This window comes from Syngnathus acus, chromosome 6, assembly GCF_901709675.1.
Source record: "Syngnathus acus chromosome 6, fSynAcu1.2, whole genome shotgun sequence".
Classification (NCBI taxonomy): Eukaryota; Metazoa; Chordata; class Actinopteri; order Syngnathiformes; family Syngnathidae; genus Syngnathus; species Syngnathus acus.
The window spans coordinates 664,562-682,275 of record NC_051092.1 but is presented as its reverse complement, the minus strand read 5'-3'; the positions used below and the strand labels follow the sequence as shown (position 1 = coordinate 682,275).

The 17,714-nt window shown below is 55.7% G+C and overlaps 3 protein-coding genes across 4 annotated transcripts; all 3 read right to left on the bottom strand.

Annotated features, from left to right (window-relative positions):
- Window positions 1-1,173: 1,173 nt before the first annotated feature.
- On the bottom strand, window positions 1,174-4,612 carry fem1b (fem-1 homolog b). The gene is made up of 4 exons (XM_037253188.1): window positions 3,888-4,612; window positions 2,698-3,667; window positions 2,291-2,614; window positions 1,174-2,227 (listed from the first exon to the last, which is right to left on the bottom strand). The coding sequence occupies exons 1-4, from the start codon at window positions 4,133-4,135 to the stop codon at window positions 1,883-1,885; spliced, it is 1,887 nt and encodes a 628-aa protein (XP_037109083.1). The 5' UTR covers window positions 4,136-4,612; the 3' UTR covers window positions 1,174-1,882.
- Window positions 4,444-6,736, bottom strand: LOC119123854 (relaxin-3 receptor 1-like). The gene has a single exon (XM_037253202.1). The coding sequence runs from the start codon at window positions 6,156-6,158 to the stop codon at window positions 5,034-5,036; it is 1,125 nt and encodes a 374-aa protein (XP_037109097.1). The 5' UTR covers window positions 6,159-6,736; the 3' UTR covers window positions 4,444-5,033.
- A 495-nt stretch (window positions 6,737-7,231) lies between these two features.
- Window positions 7,232-17,358, bottom strand: glg1a (golgi glycoprotein 1a). 2 transcript variants are annotated; one of them, XM_037253171.1, is made up of 26 exons: window positions 16,965-17,358; window positions 14,719-14,748; window positions 14,555-14,641; window positions 14,274-14,489; window positions 13,995-14,198; window positions 13,856-13,927; window positions 13,535-13,721; window positions 13,253-13,461; window positions 13,036-13,157; window positions 12,854-12,955; window positions 12,624-12,777; window positions 12,173-12,208; window positions 11,228-11,452; window positions 10,911-10,973; window positions 10,720-10,833; window positions 10,546-10,634; window positions 10,361-10,478; window positions 10,179-10,271; window positions 9,961-10,098; window positions 9,768-9,891; window positions 9,553-9,695; window positions 9,371-9,472; window positions 9,192-9,299; window positions 8,970-9,090; window positions 8,754-8,860; window positions 7,232-8,672 (listed from the first exon to the last, which is right to left on the bottom strand). In XM_037253171.1, the coding sequence occupies exons 1-26, from the start codon at window positions 17,274-17,276 to the stop codon at window positions 8,505-8,507; spliced, it is 3,444 nt and encodes a 1,147-aa protein (XP_037109066.1). In that variant the 5' UTR covers window positions 17,277-17,358; the 3' UTR covers window positions 7,232-8,504. The 2 variants fall into 2 exon arrangements, with proteins under 2 accessions (XP_037109066.1, XP_037109067.1); XM_037253172.1 differs by lacking the exon at window positions 12,173-12,208.
- Between the last annotated feature and the right edge of the window lie 356 nt (window positions 17,359-17,714).

Sequence of the window (17,714 nt, the reverse complement as noted above, 5' to 3'; positions counted from 1 at the left end):
GCCGGAACGGACTCGCTGAGCTGAGCCACGCGGCATGGATCAGCCTCTCGCTGGAACGGATTCCTGCGCCGCTGGCTTCCAACAGAGGTCGTCGATCGAGCCGCGTTCGTTCGGACGATTCATTCTCTGACGGCGACTTTTGAATGTACTTAAGTGCACTTGCTGGAAAAAGTCACATTTCAAACCGATAACATGCATTTTAGGCTTATGAGTACGCTTCCAACGTAGCAGCCGTGCCGACATGTACTCCAATAAACCAGAACATTTTGAAAATCGAAGGCCTGTCCATTTTTAATGATTTTGTCATTCTTTTACATTTGGTAAGGAAACATTGTGGTCCATGTTATTTGTCATTGTTTAAAGTCTTGACTGCTGTCTTCGTCACAGTTGTTTTTGTCAATGTACATAACATTTTGCTATTGTTATCTGCAATTGTTTTGCCGTCGTGGTGGTTCCTATTATTGTCCTTGTCACCGTGACTGTAGCTGTTGTCATCATTGTTGTGACTGGCTCGTCACGTCACGGTTATCGTCATCTGTGTCTTTTTTTCTTGGCGTCATCGATGTTGCCATCCTAACGTTGTCGTCACGTGATTTCCACAATGAAGCGTATTCTGAGGCACTTAGTTGGCGGAAATGGAACATTTGTCCAAATTAATCCATTAAATCAGTGGTTCTTAACCGGGGGTGCTTCCTAAGGGGTGCGAGGATACCCTGGGGGAGATTTACAATTTTTCGGAGATAATGGTGGGGTAACCGAAAAAAGTAAAAAATTCTGGAAATCAAGAAGTCATTGTGTTAATTGGCATTAGGGATAATGCTAATGAAGCCTGATAGCTGTAAAGTAAACCAGTTATGATAATTATTTAGGGTTAGGGGTGCGAGAACTGGTTGGTGAATTGAATGGGGTGCAAACAAGGAAAAAGGTTAAAAACCACTGTGCAAACAAGGAAAAAGGTTAAGAACCACTGCATTAAATGAAGTCACACAATCAGAGCTTGTCAATTTCAAAATAAAAGTTCACACTCACACACTTGCGCTTGGCGGAAGGTTCCATGTTCATGAGATGAGGTCCTTGTTCGGCGGAGTCATCGAGTGACAATGTTGTGACACGTGAGCAATCGCTCGCCAGTCAGGGGACATAGTGACTTTCGAGGAATGATCCTTTCTATCGGTCTTCATTTGCAAATAACACTGGCAGAGATTGATAGAAATTAAAACGTTGCATATTGATTTAGTTTCATTTCCTGATTATTGCGAGAAATCATTCACATGATCAATATCGTGAGATAAATGAATATCATTTGTAAGTGTGTAGCAAAGTGGGAGCCCTTGGCATGAATTAGTACAGTAAAACGGCATCACTTTCAAAAAGGTTGGCAAGTCAGGATTTCGTGCTATCTTGGCACTGCTTTGTTTTTTTAGCTAGCACGAGGTCATTCATTGATTGCAATGCCAATTCATTTTAGTCGATAACATCTGGCAGGTATCTCTGAAATTTGGGCCACGTCAACTTTGGCATCGTGCAAACTGGAATTGGAAAAGTGATTTTTTGTTTCGAGTGATTAAGCTCGTTTAAAAAAAATAGAGATGTAGAAAGACAGAATATATTTGCACGTGGGCTGAGAAAACATTCTAACGGAACGGTAGAACGCATTCATGACTAACGTGGATGTTGAGTCCGGCGGCTTGACGTGCCAATGCCGTGCCGTTGTTTGCGGCGCCCGAGTCATCTGAGTGCAGCGTCTCCCGTACCATCATAGCAAGGGGGCGATCCGGCAACCGGCCAACCATCGGCAACGCGTCAGTGCGACCGACTGACTGCGCCTCCTCCGATAACGACGCCGGCGGACCGACGTTAGCCAGATACGGACGGACGGAGGTCAGTGGAAATCGACAAACTCCTCCAGGCTGGCGGGTATCTGCTTGCGGTAGGCGATGCGGTGGCGCCGCACGGCGCGCGCGGCCAGGCACTTGAGGCTCATCTTCATCTGCGTCTTGAGGAGGATCTCCGACACGCCAGTGGTGCTCTTGTCCAGCGGCGTCTTCTTCTGCTTGTTGGTGCGGTCCGTGTGCGCGCCCGCCTCCACCAGGCTGATGATGATGGCGTGCAGCGTCAGGAAGTCGCTGATGGGACGGTTGTACTGCACGATCACGTGCAGCGGCGTGTTGCCCTCCTGGTCCACCGCGTCCACGCGGGCCCCGCAGTCCAGCAGCAACTTGGTCACCTGAAGAACAACGTTTGATTGGGGGGGCGGGACGTACGAGGTAACCAACTAGCATCTGCTCACCTGGGCGTTGGGGAAGCCGCACACGTCGTTGGTGTGGAAGTCGTCGACGGGCGTGCTGGAGCTGATGGCCAGGTGCAGGAGCGTGGTGCCGTCGCGGGCCCGCGGGTCCAGCCGGACCACGTCGTACACGTGCTTGTTGATGCGGGTGCGCTGCCGCTCGTCGGCGCACGACGTCTTCGTGGCGATGCAGGCCAGGTAGAGGAAAGTCAGCATGTTGGACTCGTAGTTGTCGGCCGCCTGAGCCAGCTCGCCATCGGGCGCCGACTGGGCGCGCGCCATGCTGCGGCTGATCTCCAGCGCACTGCAGCCCAGGACCTGCTCCACCTGCACGCCACAATGTAGGACTTGGCCAAGGCGGGTTTGGACAAAAGGCTGAAAGAAAATAGGAGGAGAGGTGGCAGACAAACCGCGTCGGGGGCCAGCCGCTCCTTCAGGTGCAGCATCTGCGAGAAGACTTGGGCGAAGCGCAGCAGGTCCTTGTGCGTGTTGCGGTGGCCGCGCTGGCGCAGGCGCAGCGCGTGCAGCCACAGCTTGATGCAGCGCTCAAACTCCATGTTGTCGGCGTAGACGGCGCCGCGGTAGATGATGGGGTGCGAGACGTCGGCGCTGTCGGCGCCCAGGATGCGCTCGCGGATCATCAGGCCCTCCATGTGCAGCGCATCGCGGTCGGCCCGGATGGCCTCCAGCTCGGCCGGCGTGCGGCACTCGGGCCGGCCGCCGTAGGCCTCGGCCGGCGGCAGCGGCTCCGTGGCCGGAAAGGCGTCGCCGTGGCGCTGGCGCTCGTCCATGGCGGCGCGCAGGTAGCGGTAGGTCTTGCCGATGTCGTAGTTCTCGCGGTCGTTGGCGAAGGAGGCACCCAGCAGCTCCAGCGCCTCCACGCGACGCGCCGGCTCGCAGTTGGCGTGCGCCAGCAGGAGCTCCACCACATCCTCCTTGCAGCTCTCCGCCGCCACCTTCAGCGGCGTCATGCCGTGCCCGTTGGCCGTCATGACGGCGTGCCGCCGCACCAGCTCGGCCACCACGCCCAGGTGGCCGGCGTCGGCGGCGAAGTGCAGGGCGGTGGCCCCGCAGTGCGCCCTGGCGTCGGGGTCGGCGCCGCGCTCCAGCAGGAAGCGCACCACCTCGCCGTGGCCCTTGTAGGCGGCGATCATCAGGCAGGTGTTGTTGTACTTGTTGGTGATGGACATGTCGGCGGCGTGCTCCACCAGGAAGCGCACTATGTCCAGCCGCCCGTCAAAGCAGGCCGCCCGCAGCGGCGTGGAGTTGTTGACGGTGGTGTGGTTGACGTTGGCGCCGTGAGCCACCAGCAGGCGCGCCACCTCAAAGTGGCCGGCCCCCGCCGCGCACCACAGCGCCGTCGCTCCCTCGATCGTGTAGCTGCAAAAAAGGACACGGGTCAAACGGGCCCATTCCAACGGACCTGTCTCGTATCTGCACTAGCACCCGATCCACTCTGCCCTGACATCATCCAGCGACCAGTCCATTGTCCCTAGTGACCACTCAATTCGATGACAGGAGCGGCGATCAGTCCAGTGCTCGGCTTGACAACACGCACCTTGCAAGACTCGAATGAGCTCTCGAACCATCCGTAACTTACCCGTCGAAGCGCGTGCTGCCGAGCTGCTCGGGGTCCACGCGGTAGTGGTCGAGCAGCAGGCGGACCACCTTGTCGTGTCCGTTGCGGGCGGCGATAATGAGCGGCGTGGACCTCTGGCCCGCCTGCTGGCTGACGAAGCCCAGCAGGAAGCGAGTCTCGGCCTCGCTGTGGTTGAGCAGCAGCGCGGCCAGCGTCAGGACGCGACCCTCGCCGGCCGCCTTGTGCACGTAGCCGGCCAGAGACTCCATGCGGGCCCGGAACGTCGCGGCCGCGGTTGCTGCTGCTGCCGCCGCCGTCGCCTCCGCCTTGCTCGTAAGTTCTGCCCGCGACGTCCACCCGGCGGCGGCCAGCCGCCTCCCATCAAAATGTCCGAGCGAACTCCCGCGCACGCATGAAATGCTGCTGGGCGTCTCCGTGGCGTTGAGCGTCCGAGCCAGGAGAAAGCGGACGGCCAGAAGAGTTCGTTTGTCGCCCGTCCGACGCTTTCAGGTTAGCCCTGATGCTAGCTTGCAACGGAGAAAGCCGCTGCGGTCCACGAACACGATTTTTCAAAGAAAATGAAAAGCAGCAAGTCCTTTCTTGTCGTTCGACGAGTCACACACGCCTATTGTTGAGCTATATTAAAAAGTAGCAAACGTGTCAAATGGAGTTAACAACAAGTCCAGGCAGCACTTTCACTTCACGCTGGTTAGGTAGCAACAAGCCGGAAGTCAAGTCCGACGTGAAAATACGTCCGTCAGGCCGGCTGGCGACTGGAACGGTCTAGCAAGAGTACATTTTCCATGCATTAGCACGCACGCACTTCTGGTGGATTACGTTTTACTTCCTCTCCGGATTCGAAATCAAAAGCGCCAACACCACCATCTGTTTTGAACCTTTTTGTTTAAAATTCTCATCGGCTTCGCGCTCTTTTTTTATTACAAATAACTTTGTTTATTTGTGAACAGTTGTTAAAAATGCAATTTAAAAAATACCATAAAAAGACAGAGTTTTGAAGGCACTAGCAGTGGACGGGACCTGCTTGTCACCCTGCTTGAAGCAGCTGAATTGACATCGGGCCAGACGTAGTTTCTAATTTGGTGCCGCCATCTATTGGCCGAGCGTCAGAACGCACTCCAAAGTCAGACCTATGATTCCACGATGAGCTCACTCAACCGGGGCGCAGAGTTCGGCGTGTCGAGAGCGTCCGAGGTTTTCGCTGCAGTCCATGAAGTCGCTGAGTGGAATGCCACCGGCGTGCACGTGATGAGGCGATGCGGGAGCGCGCCTGGGCACCGCGGCGAGCCGCCGCACTTTCCGGAACTTCTCCTTGAGCCGGGTTCGGAAATCCCGGCGCAGCAGGCAGTAGAGCAGCGGGTTGAGGCAGCTGCTGGCGTGCGCCAGGCACACGCTGAGCGGGTGCGCGTACGTGTGCGCCACGTAGTAGGCGCGGTCCCACTGCAGCAGGTTCAGCTTGACCAGGACGCCCCACAAAGTTACGGCCTGGTTGGGCATCCAGCACAGAAAGAAGGACAGCACCGCGATGGTGATGGAGCGGGTGACGCGGGCGCGTCGCCGCTCGGCGCCGCGCGCGCGCAGCAGCCTGAGCAGCAGCAGGTAGCACGCGCACACCACCGCCAGGGGCACCACGAAACCCAGCAGGATTTTCTGCAGGTGGTAGAGCGCCAGCCAGCCGCCTCCTTCGGGGAAGTCCAACAGGCAAAGGCACTCCCCTGCTACGTCACGCACCGTCGAGAAGATGGCGGCGGGAGCCGTGGCCACGGTGGCCCCCGCCCACAGCGCGCCTGCCGCCCAGCCCGGCGACCATGCGCGCCCTCGCCCCCAGCGCCCGCCACCCCGCGGTCGCAGCGCGCGCGCCACCGAGCGGTAACGCGTGACGCTCATGGCGGTGAGGAAGAAGACGCTGGCGTACATGTTGAGCACGGTGGCGCTCAGAACCACCTTGCACATGGCGTGGCCGAAGGGCCAGCTGAAGTCGAGCAGTGTGTCCGCCGCCCAGAAAGGCAACGTCAATGCGAAGCCCAGGTCCGTCGCGGCCAGGTTGAGGATGAATACGTGGACGGCGCAGGCGCGCCTCCGCCCCCCGCCGGGACCGCGCGCCTTGACGAGAGCGAGCACCAGCAGGTTTCCCAGCAGCCCGGCCGCGCACACCAGCGAGTACAGCGCTGACACCAGCACGCGCAGCGCCGCAGAGCCATCCGCGGACGCGTCCGCCGCCGCCGCGTTCCACGGAGCGCTCGCGTTACCGATTTGCCCCTGCGGCGCGGCCATCACCGCGCGTCACAGCCCGCCAACTGCAGGCCGCGGCTCATGTCGGCGGTCCTGATCCCTTCGCGCCTCACGTCCGAGACACCCTCTGAGCTTGACTTCGCCCCGCACCCGACTTCATGTTCACTGCTCTGCTCGCCGCTGCAGCGCCATTTATACCCATGCGCGTGCACGGGGAGGCGTGTGGACCAGCGGGGCAGCCCTCGATGGACCAAAGCACCGCGCACACGCGGACATGTGTTCTTTTCCCATCAGTAACAAAACACACACGCACAGGCGCGCGCATCCCACAAACACACGCGCACACGCGGGTTGTTTTCCCCTCATTAGCAGCAAAACACACTTCAATCACACGCACACATACAACATCTTACAAAGAATATTCGGGACACAATTGGCTACTCACGAGGATGAAGGTGATGGTGAAGCTGAGACTAAGATGATGCCCTCATTTGCGCACTGTCGTCGGAATGAAAAGACTGAGAAACGGCTTCCCGCGCGCGATTTTTTCAACTGATTCAATACTTAAGTGAACAGCGGCTGAAGCGCACATTCCAAAAACAAGAGAAAGTTTGGACAACTTCCCGTAAATTTGAACACAAATTAAAAAAAAAAAAAAGGCGCACCAGATTAATTTCCTGTATGCGCTCGCGGTTGTGTTTGAGGACAACCCAATGTTTCCCATCACTTGTGTTGTGTTGACTTGAGCCGCGGCCGCCGCCGCTTAATGAGCAAACAAAGATAAGGAAGGCAGGCCCGGTTCGCACCTGCCCTGGAAAAAAAAAAATCCTTATCAGTGTGCAGCTGGTAACACCCGTATCCTTCACAAAAAGAAAAACATGTCAAGATTTAGGATCATCTCTATATTCTTCAGATGGCAGACAAAAAGAAGGACGTTCAAAATTGCAAGGTCCAGGGCGACCACACAGCAAGAAAGGCAAATCAGGGTCAATGTCAAGCAGGGCGGTCGGTCGGTCGCCAGATATCATCCAATGGCCTGCAAAGATGGCCCTCGGCCACTGGGAGACTTCTGCTTTTAGCACGATTGCGAGCTCAAGTGACAAAAGCGACCCACGTAGAAATCTTGCAGACTTTATTATCAACAAACTGCTCCTGTTTAAACCTGTACACAATAATTAGAGCAAAAAGCGGACAGAAGCAAAAAAACAACCCTAAACATCCTTTACAAAAACAAAACAACCATTTTGCTTAGCGCAAAATAAAGCAGGTCTATTGGCCACCACAAGAACCAGAAGGAGAACCAGAAGTCTGTCACGGCCGGCGACCGCTCCGACAATGGCACGCGCGAGCATCCGGTCAACGACATCCACTATGCGATAGGACGCCACGGCAAGACCGAGTGCGACGTCACGCCGAAGTGACATCATCACCGGGCTCCCGGGAGCTCCGATCCTTTGCCGCGAGCGCCCACGCGCATGCAAGAGAACCAAAACAAACAGCGGCGGGCGAGGTGGTGGCAGCTATGCGGGTGTCACAAACGCCATTGGAGCGGAGGACGTCTGCGCACCCGAGACAACGGCCCACCTAAACCAATAAATAAGGCCAATGAGCTAACTAGCGACTGATAGGATATTTTGTCGTGTGCGATGATTCCAGAGACACTTGGATGCTCCGCAGTGTGCTCGCCCCACCCATAGCGGACATCAGCGCCGCGTAACAAATGATTTTACAAACTGAAAAAAAAAAAACAGCCAAAATGGTGACTGCAAAAATGTTTTTTCTGTGACAAACATTGCGCAGTGCTGCGCTCATTCCACGACAATGACGTGGGAAGACTGACTTGACTGAGCGGACACCATTGCAGACAATCACGGCGCAGTGCTGGTCACATGTGATGACATCACAAAGCAAAAAGGCAGGTGTGCTGCCGCCTTGATGGCACAGGCGCGTCATGGGACAAAAGCAGCACACCAAAAAAGCCAAATTAGAGACGAAGAAGAAGAATGTGCAGGAGGCGGACGGGGCTGCGTTGGCACGGCCCGCCTGGCAGTCCCACAGCAGTAAATCAAACACACCTCACACGCACACATCCAGATTGGGGCCGAGTCATCGTGGTGCGGCAGCGCAGAAGAGCAGGTCATGTGGCATTTCTCTCTCTCTTTTTCTTTTCTTACACATTTACACGTCGGGCTCCCTCACACGTCTTCTCCTCCGGCCCCACCGAGCGGCACGGAAAAAGAATACAAATCAAAAAAATAACTGGGAAGGTCCTCCGGCCGTGGGCGGGGCTAAGAGAGAGTGGTTGACGTCCATTTTGAGTGTTCCAGGAGGGTCTTTGAGAGGCGGGATTCCTCCTGTGGGCGTGTCCATAGCCGCAGTGGGCGGGGTCTACCTGTCCTTCAGCTCCTGGGTGACGCGTTTGGTGAACCTCCCGCACAGCAAGCCCATCAGGAAGAGCAGCGCCACGCTGGCGCCCATCAGGCTCAGGATGTAGTTCTTGGACGGGGACGTCAGCACCTGCGCCGCCAGGTCCGAGAAACCCTCCGCCGGCGCCACCTGCGGCAAACGCAAATGCGCCGTCATGTGGCTCCGTCCCAATTTCAAGTTGCCGGGCGGTTGGCGGGTTGCCATAGCTACCTTGGCGGCGTAGCTCCACATTTCCATGCGGTCCTGAAGTCTTTTCTTGCACTCGGGCTGCAGCCGCACGCGTTTGTCCTGCAGCGCGTCCATTAGACACGACATCTCTGCGCACGCAAAACATCAACTCCATCTTAGGGCTAATCAATTCAACTATTTTCGATCAACGGATTTTGAAGGCCCATTTGAAGCGTCAAATGACATGATTGTACTCACGGCGGCCCTTCCCAGGCGGGATGGCGGCGCAGTGGTGCTTGATGTCAAGCGCGCAGGCCGTGTGCAGGACAGGGTCCACAAAAATGTCTGCCTTACTCTCCTTCAGCATGTTCAACACCTCCTGAAATCAAAAAGAACAAAAACAAAGTGGCAACTCCGATTTGGGTGAAAAACACACGCTCATTTGGAACGAGCCAGATGTCGGAGATTCCGCCTCATTACTTTCTTGCAAGTCTCCTGTTTGATCTTCAGCAGGTTGATCTTCAGACATTCCTCCACTTGACCCGTCTGCTCTTGAGCCGCCGCCTCTTCGGGACACAGATGCGTGATCTGAACACACGCACGTTAGCTTAGCGTGGCGCTAAAGCAGCCGGAGGGATGCAGGCGGAGGGGTTGCGAACCTCCTGGGTGCAGTGGAGCTGGAGCTGAGGGTCCAGTCGGTAGTCCAGCGCCGACTCCTGCAGGATGATGCGGATCTGGTCCTCGCAGTCGGACGACAGCCGCTGACAAAGGCCAGACGAGCGCTCGCGTCACAAGACGAAGATTGGAGCCGGGGCCGACGAGAGGGCCGCGCGGTTCTGACCTGGTCGGCGTACTTCAGCTTGAGGCAGGAGATGACTTGGCCCTCCAGCTCGTTGTCGGCCGTGGCCGAGTTCAAGATGGGCTGGCAGAACTTGGGAATGTCGGCTTTGCACGCCTTCCTCAGGATGGGGTTCAGACGGAAGTCTGACCGACAAACAACGCAAATCCAAAAGCGTCATTTCAAGCGAAATAAATAAATGACTGGAGGCCCCCCACCTGTATTTTGCGTGATCTGCCGTTTGGTGATCGTCTGCTTGCACTTGGGATCCATCAGCTCGCTATTCTTGTTCTGCTTCAGACACTGAAGGACGTTCTTGCCTTCGGATTCGGTGCAAAAGCGCTGCACCAAAAACAGGGGTCACAAAAGCCAAGGGGCAAAAACCAGCCGGCGCGACCAAACATGACGTACCCGGATCATCTGCTTGCAGACCTTCATCAGCTGATAGTCCAAGTCGGGATCCACCATCTCCACTTCTTGGAGCTTGAAGATCTTCTGCCGACAGCGCGGGGTCAGCTGACGCTTGTTCTCCTTCAGACACTCGATCACCTTTGCACGTTACATGTCACGTGTCAAATAACATGTCAACACGTACGTGTGTGTGTGTGTGTGTGTGCGCGAGCGCCGACCTGCGCGTTTCCAAAGGCCACGGTCTGACACAGGCGGTTGATGTCTGGCTTGCACGAATCGTACAGTTCCGGTTCTAGCCGGATGTCCTCGGACTGAGGACAAAAGGCACAAAGTCGTCTCGACGCAATGACATCACGGCGCAGTTTGGACGTGACGAGCGCCGGCGGCCGGGCGGACGTACCATCTCCACTTCCTCCACCCGAAGCTGCTTGCGACACTTGACGGACACGCGCTGCTCCTTGACGTCCTGCAGAGTGTCGTTCCTCACCGTGCTGCTCAGACACGTCACCACGTCCACCCTGGCAGACACGTGACATCATCACGCAATCCGTCGCACAACTCGGGGCGGGGGGGAGGAGGACTTACTTCTTCTTGATGTTGGGACAAAGTTTGAGGACGTCCTCCTTGCAGGCCGTCTTGAATTTGTAGGAAAAGCGGAAGTCTTTGACCTGGATCTGCCGGCGTGCGAGCACAGAGCAAATGTTGGCGCCAAACCACACGAGCAAAAGACAAAAGGCAGAGCGTGTGCGAGAAGCTCACCAGCTGGAAGTGCGTGACGCCCACCGAGCACTTGTCATTCATCTCCTTCTGGTGTTTGTTGCGCGCCAAACACTCCATCAGGTCTCCGGATTCAATCTGGTTGTCGGCCACCTCCTGGGAAGCGAGCGCAAGGTGGGGGGGGGGCGTGTCAACCACACAATGACATCATTAGCCGGAAGAAGGACACTTACGTGACAGTGGGCCTGGATGACGGGTTCGCAGGCTCGCATCAGGAGCGCCTCGATCTGAATGTCCTGCGCGCACCACAAAAGCTGAAAACAGTCTCCAAACACAGTAGCGCCATCTTGTGGCATACTGGTGTCAAGCACCCGTGCTGCAGTGAGGGAGGCGCTTTTATGAGGCAGGCCGGAGCCAAAAGTAGTGCTTTGCCGTCCGTCATTTTGTGGGTAATTATTAACTTTCTTAAAATAACATTTCCTGTTATGATGGCTTGGGAGTAGCAAAAACACTATGCGGCAAATTTTTTTGGGGTGAAATTCCGACCTACCTCGGACTCGAGCTCGGTCAGGTTGCCCACCACGCTGCGGCAGTCCGGGACCAGGTCCTCCAGGTGGTCCTGCAGACACTCCAGCTCTTGTCCCGACTCGGTCTTCTCGCTGCACCACTTGCCCAGGTCGGTCATGCAGCGCCTCTGCAGCTCGGGGTCCAGCTTCACATCCAGCGCCCTCTGGTGGAGGATCCTCTGCACCTCCACCTTGCAGTCGCGCGACAGCTGCGGCGCCAACATCCACACAAGCGGCGATCACAACCAAGAGAAGGACACCTTTCACCGCCCCTCGCTTTGTTCATCTCCAGCTCAGCCACAATTAGCCAGGACACCTAAGCAGCGCCATGGTTTCAAATTTCACAAATACAGTGGTGCTTTGAGATGCGAGTGCCTTGAATTGGGAGTTTGAAGAGACAAGCTTTTCCTGACCCCAATGTATATTTTGTTTGGAGATGCGCTTCGGACCGCGGCCACTAGATGGTGGCAGCGCAATTCGAGAAGTGAGTCACTGCCAGTTGTGTCAAAATGCTAAGTTGGCCCACTCGTAAGTCAAAGCACAGAGGGTCGATTAGAAGGCACGACATCATTTGAGGGAGGAGGTTGCCCACATGACAGTTGAGCAAATCACCACCTCAATTATGAATCAACGATTGGTTACCCAAATTTCAGCCATCATGTCCTCAATTTAGAGAAAAAAAAAAAACCCAAGTTCGTTTTTGTCCACATGGAAAGTCAAGTGCACCTTGAAATAGGAGAGCGTCTGTGAGAAAAGACTGCAATTGAAAATGGAGGCTCCCACCAAATTGGAGTTGAATGTAGCATAAAGAAAAAAAGCCTAAACTTTTGAGGAAAGTCCAAGTTCTCCTTGGAGTCATTGACCAGCCATCTAAAATGAGATTTGAGTTTGCATGCGGACAAAATTAAATGCGTCGTCATCGTACTCACAGTGGTGTTTCCTTCTTCAGTGACTTGGACTGGGCGCTACGAGAACACGTGGCGGTCAATGAGCGAGCGTACACGACGCGGATGCCCCGCCCCCTAGACTCACGGCGAGCGGCCCGGACGGGAAAATCTGCCATTGTTTTTTTGTTTGTTTGTTTATGTCATCATCTTTGTCTGACAAATCAAACAAACAAAAAATCTGCTCTAATTTTGAAAGAGCTCACGTCTACCTCTAAGCAGCGCAGCCACTTTGCAGGCCCCGCCCACCGGCGACTGACTGACTGACTGACTGACTGACTGACTCACTCACTGACTCACTCACTGACTGACTCACTGACTGACTCACTGACTGACTCACTGACTGACTCACTGACTGACTCACTGACTGACTCACTGACTCACTGACTCACTCACTCACTCACTCACTCACTCACTCACTCACTCACTCACTCACCCTGCGGCCCTGCTCCACTGATCGGTAGGCGTGGCGATACAAGCAGGAGAAGATGGCGCCGGGCGGCATCATCTCGCTGGTCTCGTTCCAGCCGTGCGTGTGGCAGAGGCGCGCCGCGTCGCCCTGGCACTTCTTGTACAGGACGGGGTCCAACCTGCGGTGGGGCGGGTCAGGGGGGTCGGCACTCGGCGGGGAAGGCCCGCAAACGCTCAGTTCGGCCCTTGGCTTACTTCCAGTCCCGAGCGATGAAGTATTGCAGCTCCAGCAGCCGATGCTCGCAGTCCTCCACCATCTTGTCCGTGTAGAGGTGCTCCATCAGACACGACAGGATCCTGAAGAGGCATAAAGATGGCGGCGTCAACGCGGCCAGCACAGAGAAGGAGCCGGCCCAGGTCTTTGGTTTTTGTCTGACATAGGATCGCCGTTGCGGATGTGCTTGCAGGCCGTCTGGATGACCGACTCGCAGGCCTCGTTCAGCGCGCGGTCGATGCGGTAGTCGGCGCCCGGGTCCGCCTCCTGGATCAGCGTCTGCAGCTGTGGGAGCAAACCCGCAAAGAACCACAACCGGCTTTCAGCAAAAGTCAAACAGGGGCCGGGCCGGGCCCGGCAGACTCCGCGTCTGGACTGACCGCGCGCTGACAGTTGGGGTCGACGGCGTTGTTGCGGCCGACCCGCATGAGGCAGTGCAGCGTGCGGCCTTTGCGGTGCAGACCCGAGCAGTCGCTCTCGATCTCGGTGCGGCAGTGCAGCACGATCTCGGGGCTGAGCGAGAAGTCCTCCATCAGCATGCGGCGGTAGTCCATCATCTCGCCCTGGCACTCGCCGCTCACCGTGCGACCTGGCCGCAAACGCAAAGGCGAGTTGGAAGGAGGGCGGCGCCGGCGGGCTTGCGCCAGAGGCTAAGCGGGCACCTCGATGCACGGCCGACTCCAGGCAGAGCAGCAGGTAGGAGAGGCGCGCCTCGCGGGCGCGGGGCACGCCGCTGTCGGTGCTGCAGCGGTACTTGCGCAGGTCCGACTTGCAGGCCTTGGCCAGCGAGTAGCTGACTTTGTAGTCCTGGGCGATCAGCTTCTGCCTGGTGGTCAGCGCCTCGCGACACTGAACGCACACACACGATTATCCTCATGCCTTTGTCGATTTGAAACAAGCAAATTCTCGCCATGCCCAATTTGGAACCAGAAGCGGATCGGGAGTGAAGCGCAAATGCTAAGTAGGGCAAAAATGCTATTCACCCTCTCCGACATGGCCTCCTCAAACTTGTGGTTGAAGAGACACTTGTAGACGCGACCTTCGCCCGCCAGCGTCTGCACAAACACATCAAGTTAGTTTGGGTTTTCCAAGGCCAACGCCAGAAAGGAAGACAAGACTCACGCTCTCGCAGAGGCGCTCGCGGTCGTCCCGGCAGGCAAAGTAGAGATATCGGTCCAGGTGGAAGTCGTCCGAGGAGAGCTCGGCCACGCGCATGATGTTCTTCTTGCACTCGTCCTTGATGGCGTGCGCCCCCGGCCGCTTCTCGGCCTCGCGCACCAGGCCCTTCTCCAGGCACGCGATCACCTCGCCTTGCGAGTGGACGTCCTGCGGCGGCAAAAAGTGTCCGGTGGGTCAGACGGCCAGCTCGGAGGGTGCAAGCCAAGGTTGGTGCTTTGCCACCTTGTCCCCCGTGCTGATGCTGCCGCAGCGCAGCTCGTTGATGTCGTCGCGGCACTTGTCCATGAAGCCGCAGATGAGACGGAAGTCGCTGAAGACGATGCTGGTCATCTTGGTGACGTACTGCTTGCACTGGTAGTCGCTGATGTTGGCGCGGTGGTCCACGAGGCACGATACCAGGTATCCTTTGCCCAGCTCCTCCGCCGCACACTCTTTAATCTGCAGCGTTTTGGGGTTTTTTTTTGGTTCGCTTTTAGCCGAGCATCGACGCCGAGCGGACTGACCTCGGAGATGGTGGACCTGCACACTTCCACGGCCATCGACTCAAACTTGGGGTCGGTGGTTAGGTTGAGCTTGTAGTTCCACAGCAGCTAGAGCGCCAAGATAGACGACAATGATAAGAAATGAGGTTTGGCGGCCGGAACACATTTCGGGCTGGCCCACTTACATGGCTGCATTCGGCCGCGATGTCCGAATCCTGGAAGACACAAAAAAAAAAAGAGAGAGCGCAAGTGAGCCGGCATTGGTACTCAAAGTTCTTTCCTCCATCTTTGTGGTTTTCTTCAAAGTCAGACTTTTGATGAACTTTGACACTCCTGTTTTTGAATGGCAGCACAGGAATTTCAAAACAAATTTGCTTCCTTTAAAAAAAATGCACACCGAAACGATTCGGCCTCAATCCGATCAGCCATTTCTGCCTCGGCGGTCACATGACCCGCTCACAACCTCTTCAAAAAAATCACAAGTCCAACACAAACGCAATGACTCGCTGGTGGAACCGGTCGGCCGCAGCGTGGCGAGAATGCCGGCCGGCCGGCCGGGCCGGTCCAGCAGCATGGCGTTCCGCTCGTCGCCACGACATTGGTTGACTCTCAAGGTCACTTCAGGTTTGAAAATAAAACCAAGCGTGCAATTTCCCCTGGTCTCTTTCCATCTATTCTACGCATGATGAAATCTTTTGCACAATGTGAGCAGACGCCTTCTTTCCACCGAGGTCTTCATGTTCTTCCTCCCGTTGGACTCCACGTAGACCAAACCACAACACGCACACACCCACATCCACAATGTGTGTGTCTAAAAGCGGTACGATGCCGCGCCGGCCGGCCCGCCCGCCCGCCAGCCTTTGTGCTGAATGAGATCCAATTATCTTACAAACTGTCAAATCTCCATGATGGTTACAAAATACGCTTCCTAACCACATGTCGGACAAAAATGTATGTACAAGATGCAACATTCCAAACAAAAGTTATGATGACGCTTAGCTATGTGCTAGTGGTTCCTCCGCTAACGTGGCATCCCAAACATAGCAAAAATGTGTCCTGGGCTGGCTCGACGTGGACATTTGTCCCCGCAGTCCATTGTTGTTGGCCGTCTCTCCTGTTTGTCTATTCCAGGACATTGATCTAGAAATAAAGCTGACTGAGCGATTTTTACCATGGTGCTAATCTTGTGTCAACGTTGCGACTAGCGAGCATGCACGAAATGCCTGAGAAGGCGCTCGCTGCGCCGTTGCCCTGCCCTGACAACACGCAAATTGATCAGATGCACAAAAACGACTTAAGTCACGTGCGAGTGACACATGGGGGCTGCCGAGTCGCTGCTTTGATGTTTAACTGGTGAACAATTGTAAAGAATCAACAATTACAAACAAACAAAAAAGATTGCAATTTCACATGACTTTCTGTTACATGGCCAGTTCAAAACAAATGTTGTCTGTTTGAACGCGTGTTGTTCCAGACCAAATACAGATTCTGGAATGGGATTGAAATTCATCTGGATCAAAGCCTCAGTTTGTTATTGTTAAATTTCAGCGGCGTAAGATTGAATAATATTTCCCTTCAAAATCAAGATGATTCAGATCCCAGCAGTTTCCTGGATTTCAAGAATAACGTGATCACTCGACACCCAAATGAATGTGGTCGTCCGTACTTTTGCCACCTTCCATTTCTAGGATGATTAGAAGGATTGGCCCGATATTTTAGGTTCGATGGCCTTTCTCCTCAAGAAGAAATGTTGCAAGGAGCACCTATTGTAAATATTTGGCCCATCGCTGATCAGTTTCAGGACATTGAAGTGACACGAAGCGTTTCCCAAACAAAAGCAAGATCGCCAAACTCGAATTGCTGCTCGTCACACCTGAGCGAATTCCTACGCTCGGATGTTTCTTTCTCGTATGTCGGCGATGTCAGGTCATCGCCAACAAAACATTGCTCATCGGTTCACATGAGGGACGACAGACTCGTCGTGCGCTCGATTCGGCCGACAGACTCGTCGTGCGCTCGATTCGGCCGACACATTTTGCCAAGAGTCTTTTCGTCGGTCTCACATCAAGCGTTTTGAGGCTCCCGACGGCGGCGCTTTTCGCTCCACTCAATCGAAGTTTTACACAAAGTCGACGTCGACAACACGACAAGAAAAGCATTTAGTGGGAAAAGCAGCACGCCGAACAGAAGCGCAAAAGGCGAATGCCCGGTCGACGCTATAAAAAGAGTGGTGCGCTCGATGCTACTTGTACAAAAGCGTCGAAGAGGCCGAGTCGTCCGAATCGCGATGGGAGTCCCGCGTGACGTCCTGTGTGTTACGTGGGCTAGCAGGTGGCTAACGGAGGCAGCTAAGCTTGAGCGGGCACTCCCCGACCGACCGCCGCTTCCCAAAGCCCCGCTCGAGCAGCAAGCAAGCGACCGACCAACCAACCTCCTTCTTGTCCTGGAGACACTCCAGCACCGCCAGGTTGTTGTTCCACGTGTCCTTGGCGCACAGTCGCGTCAGGTCGTCCCTGCACACCGCCTCCTCGGACAACTTCCAGCCGGCGGAGCGCTTCCGATGCGCCGAGGCCGCGCCGCCGACGACCGGGTTCCTGTCAGCGGCGGCCGCGTTGACGGCGCCGGGCGGATTCTGCAGGTTGGCCGCGACGGGCCACGCATTGGCGTCCGCTCGACACGGCCGGAGAAGCGACGAGACGCTCAAGCAAAGCAGGAGGTGAAGAACACGTATGCAGTCGGCCATCTTCAGCCTGCTGCTGCTCGGCCGCGGCTGCTGCGTTCAGGGACGCTCGGGAATGTTGCACGCTTGCGGACAGGGAGAGAGGGAGAGGGAGAGGGAAAGGGAGGGCGCACCCTGGGGCCGCGCTGCCTGACCGTGGGCGGCTGGCTCATAAATAATTCATACGTACGCGCGCGCGCGGCGGCTCAAATCCGATACACTGAAGAGAAGAGCGGCACCCCAGGGCAGACGTTTGGCAATTACAAGGTGTCATTCATTCATCACTGAAAGTTATCAATCAAAGGTGCTACTTGTTTCAGGGAAAGAAAAGTGTCAAGTGAAATTGGTCATACGTCTGTGTCCCAAATGAAATTTCATGATGGCATTTCCATTGGACTGCCATGAAATAAATGTGTTCATCTCTTTTCTTTGCCGTCATGGTCAAAACTTGTACATTTTGTA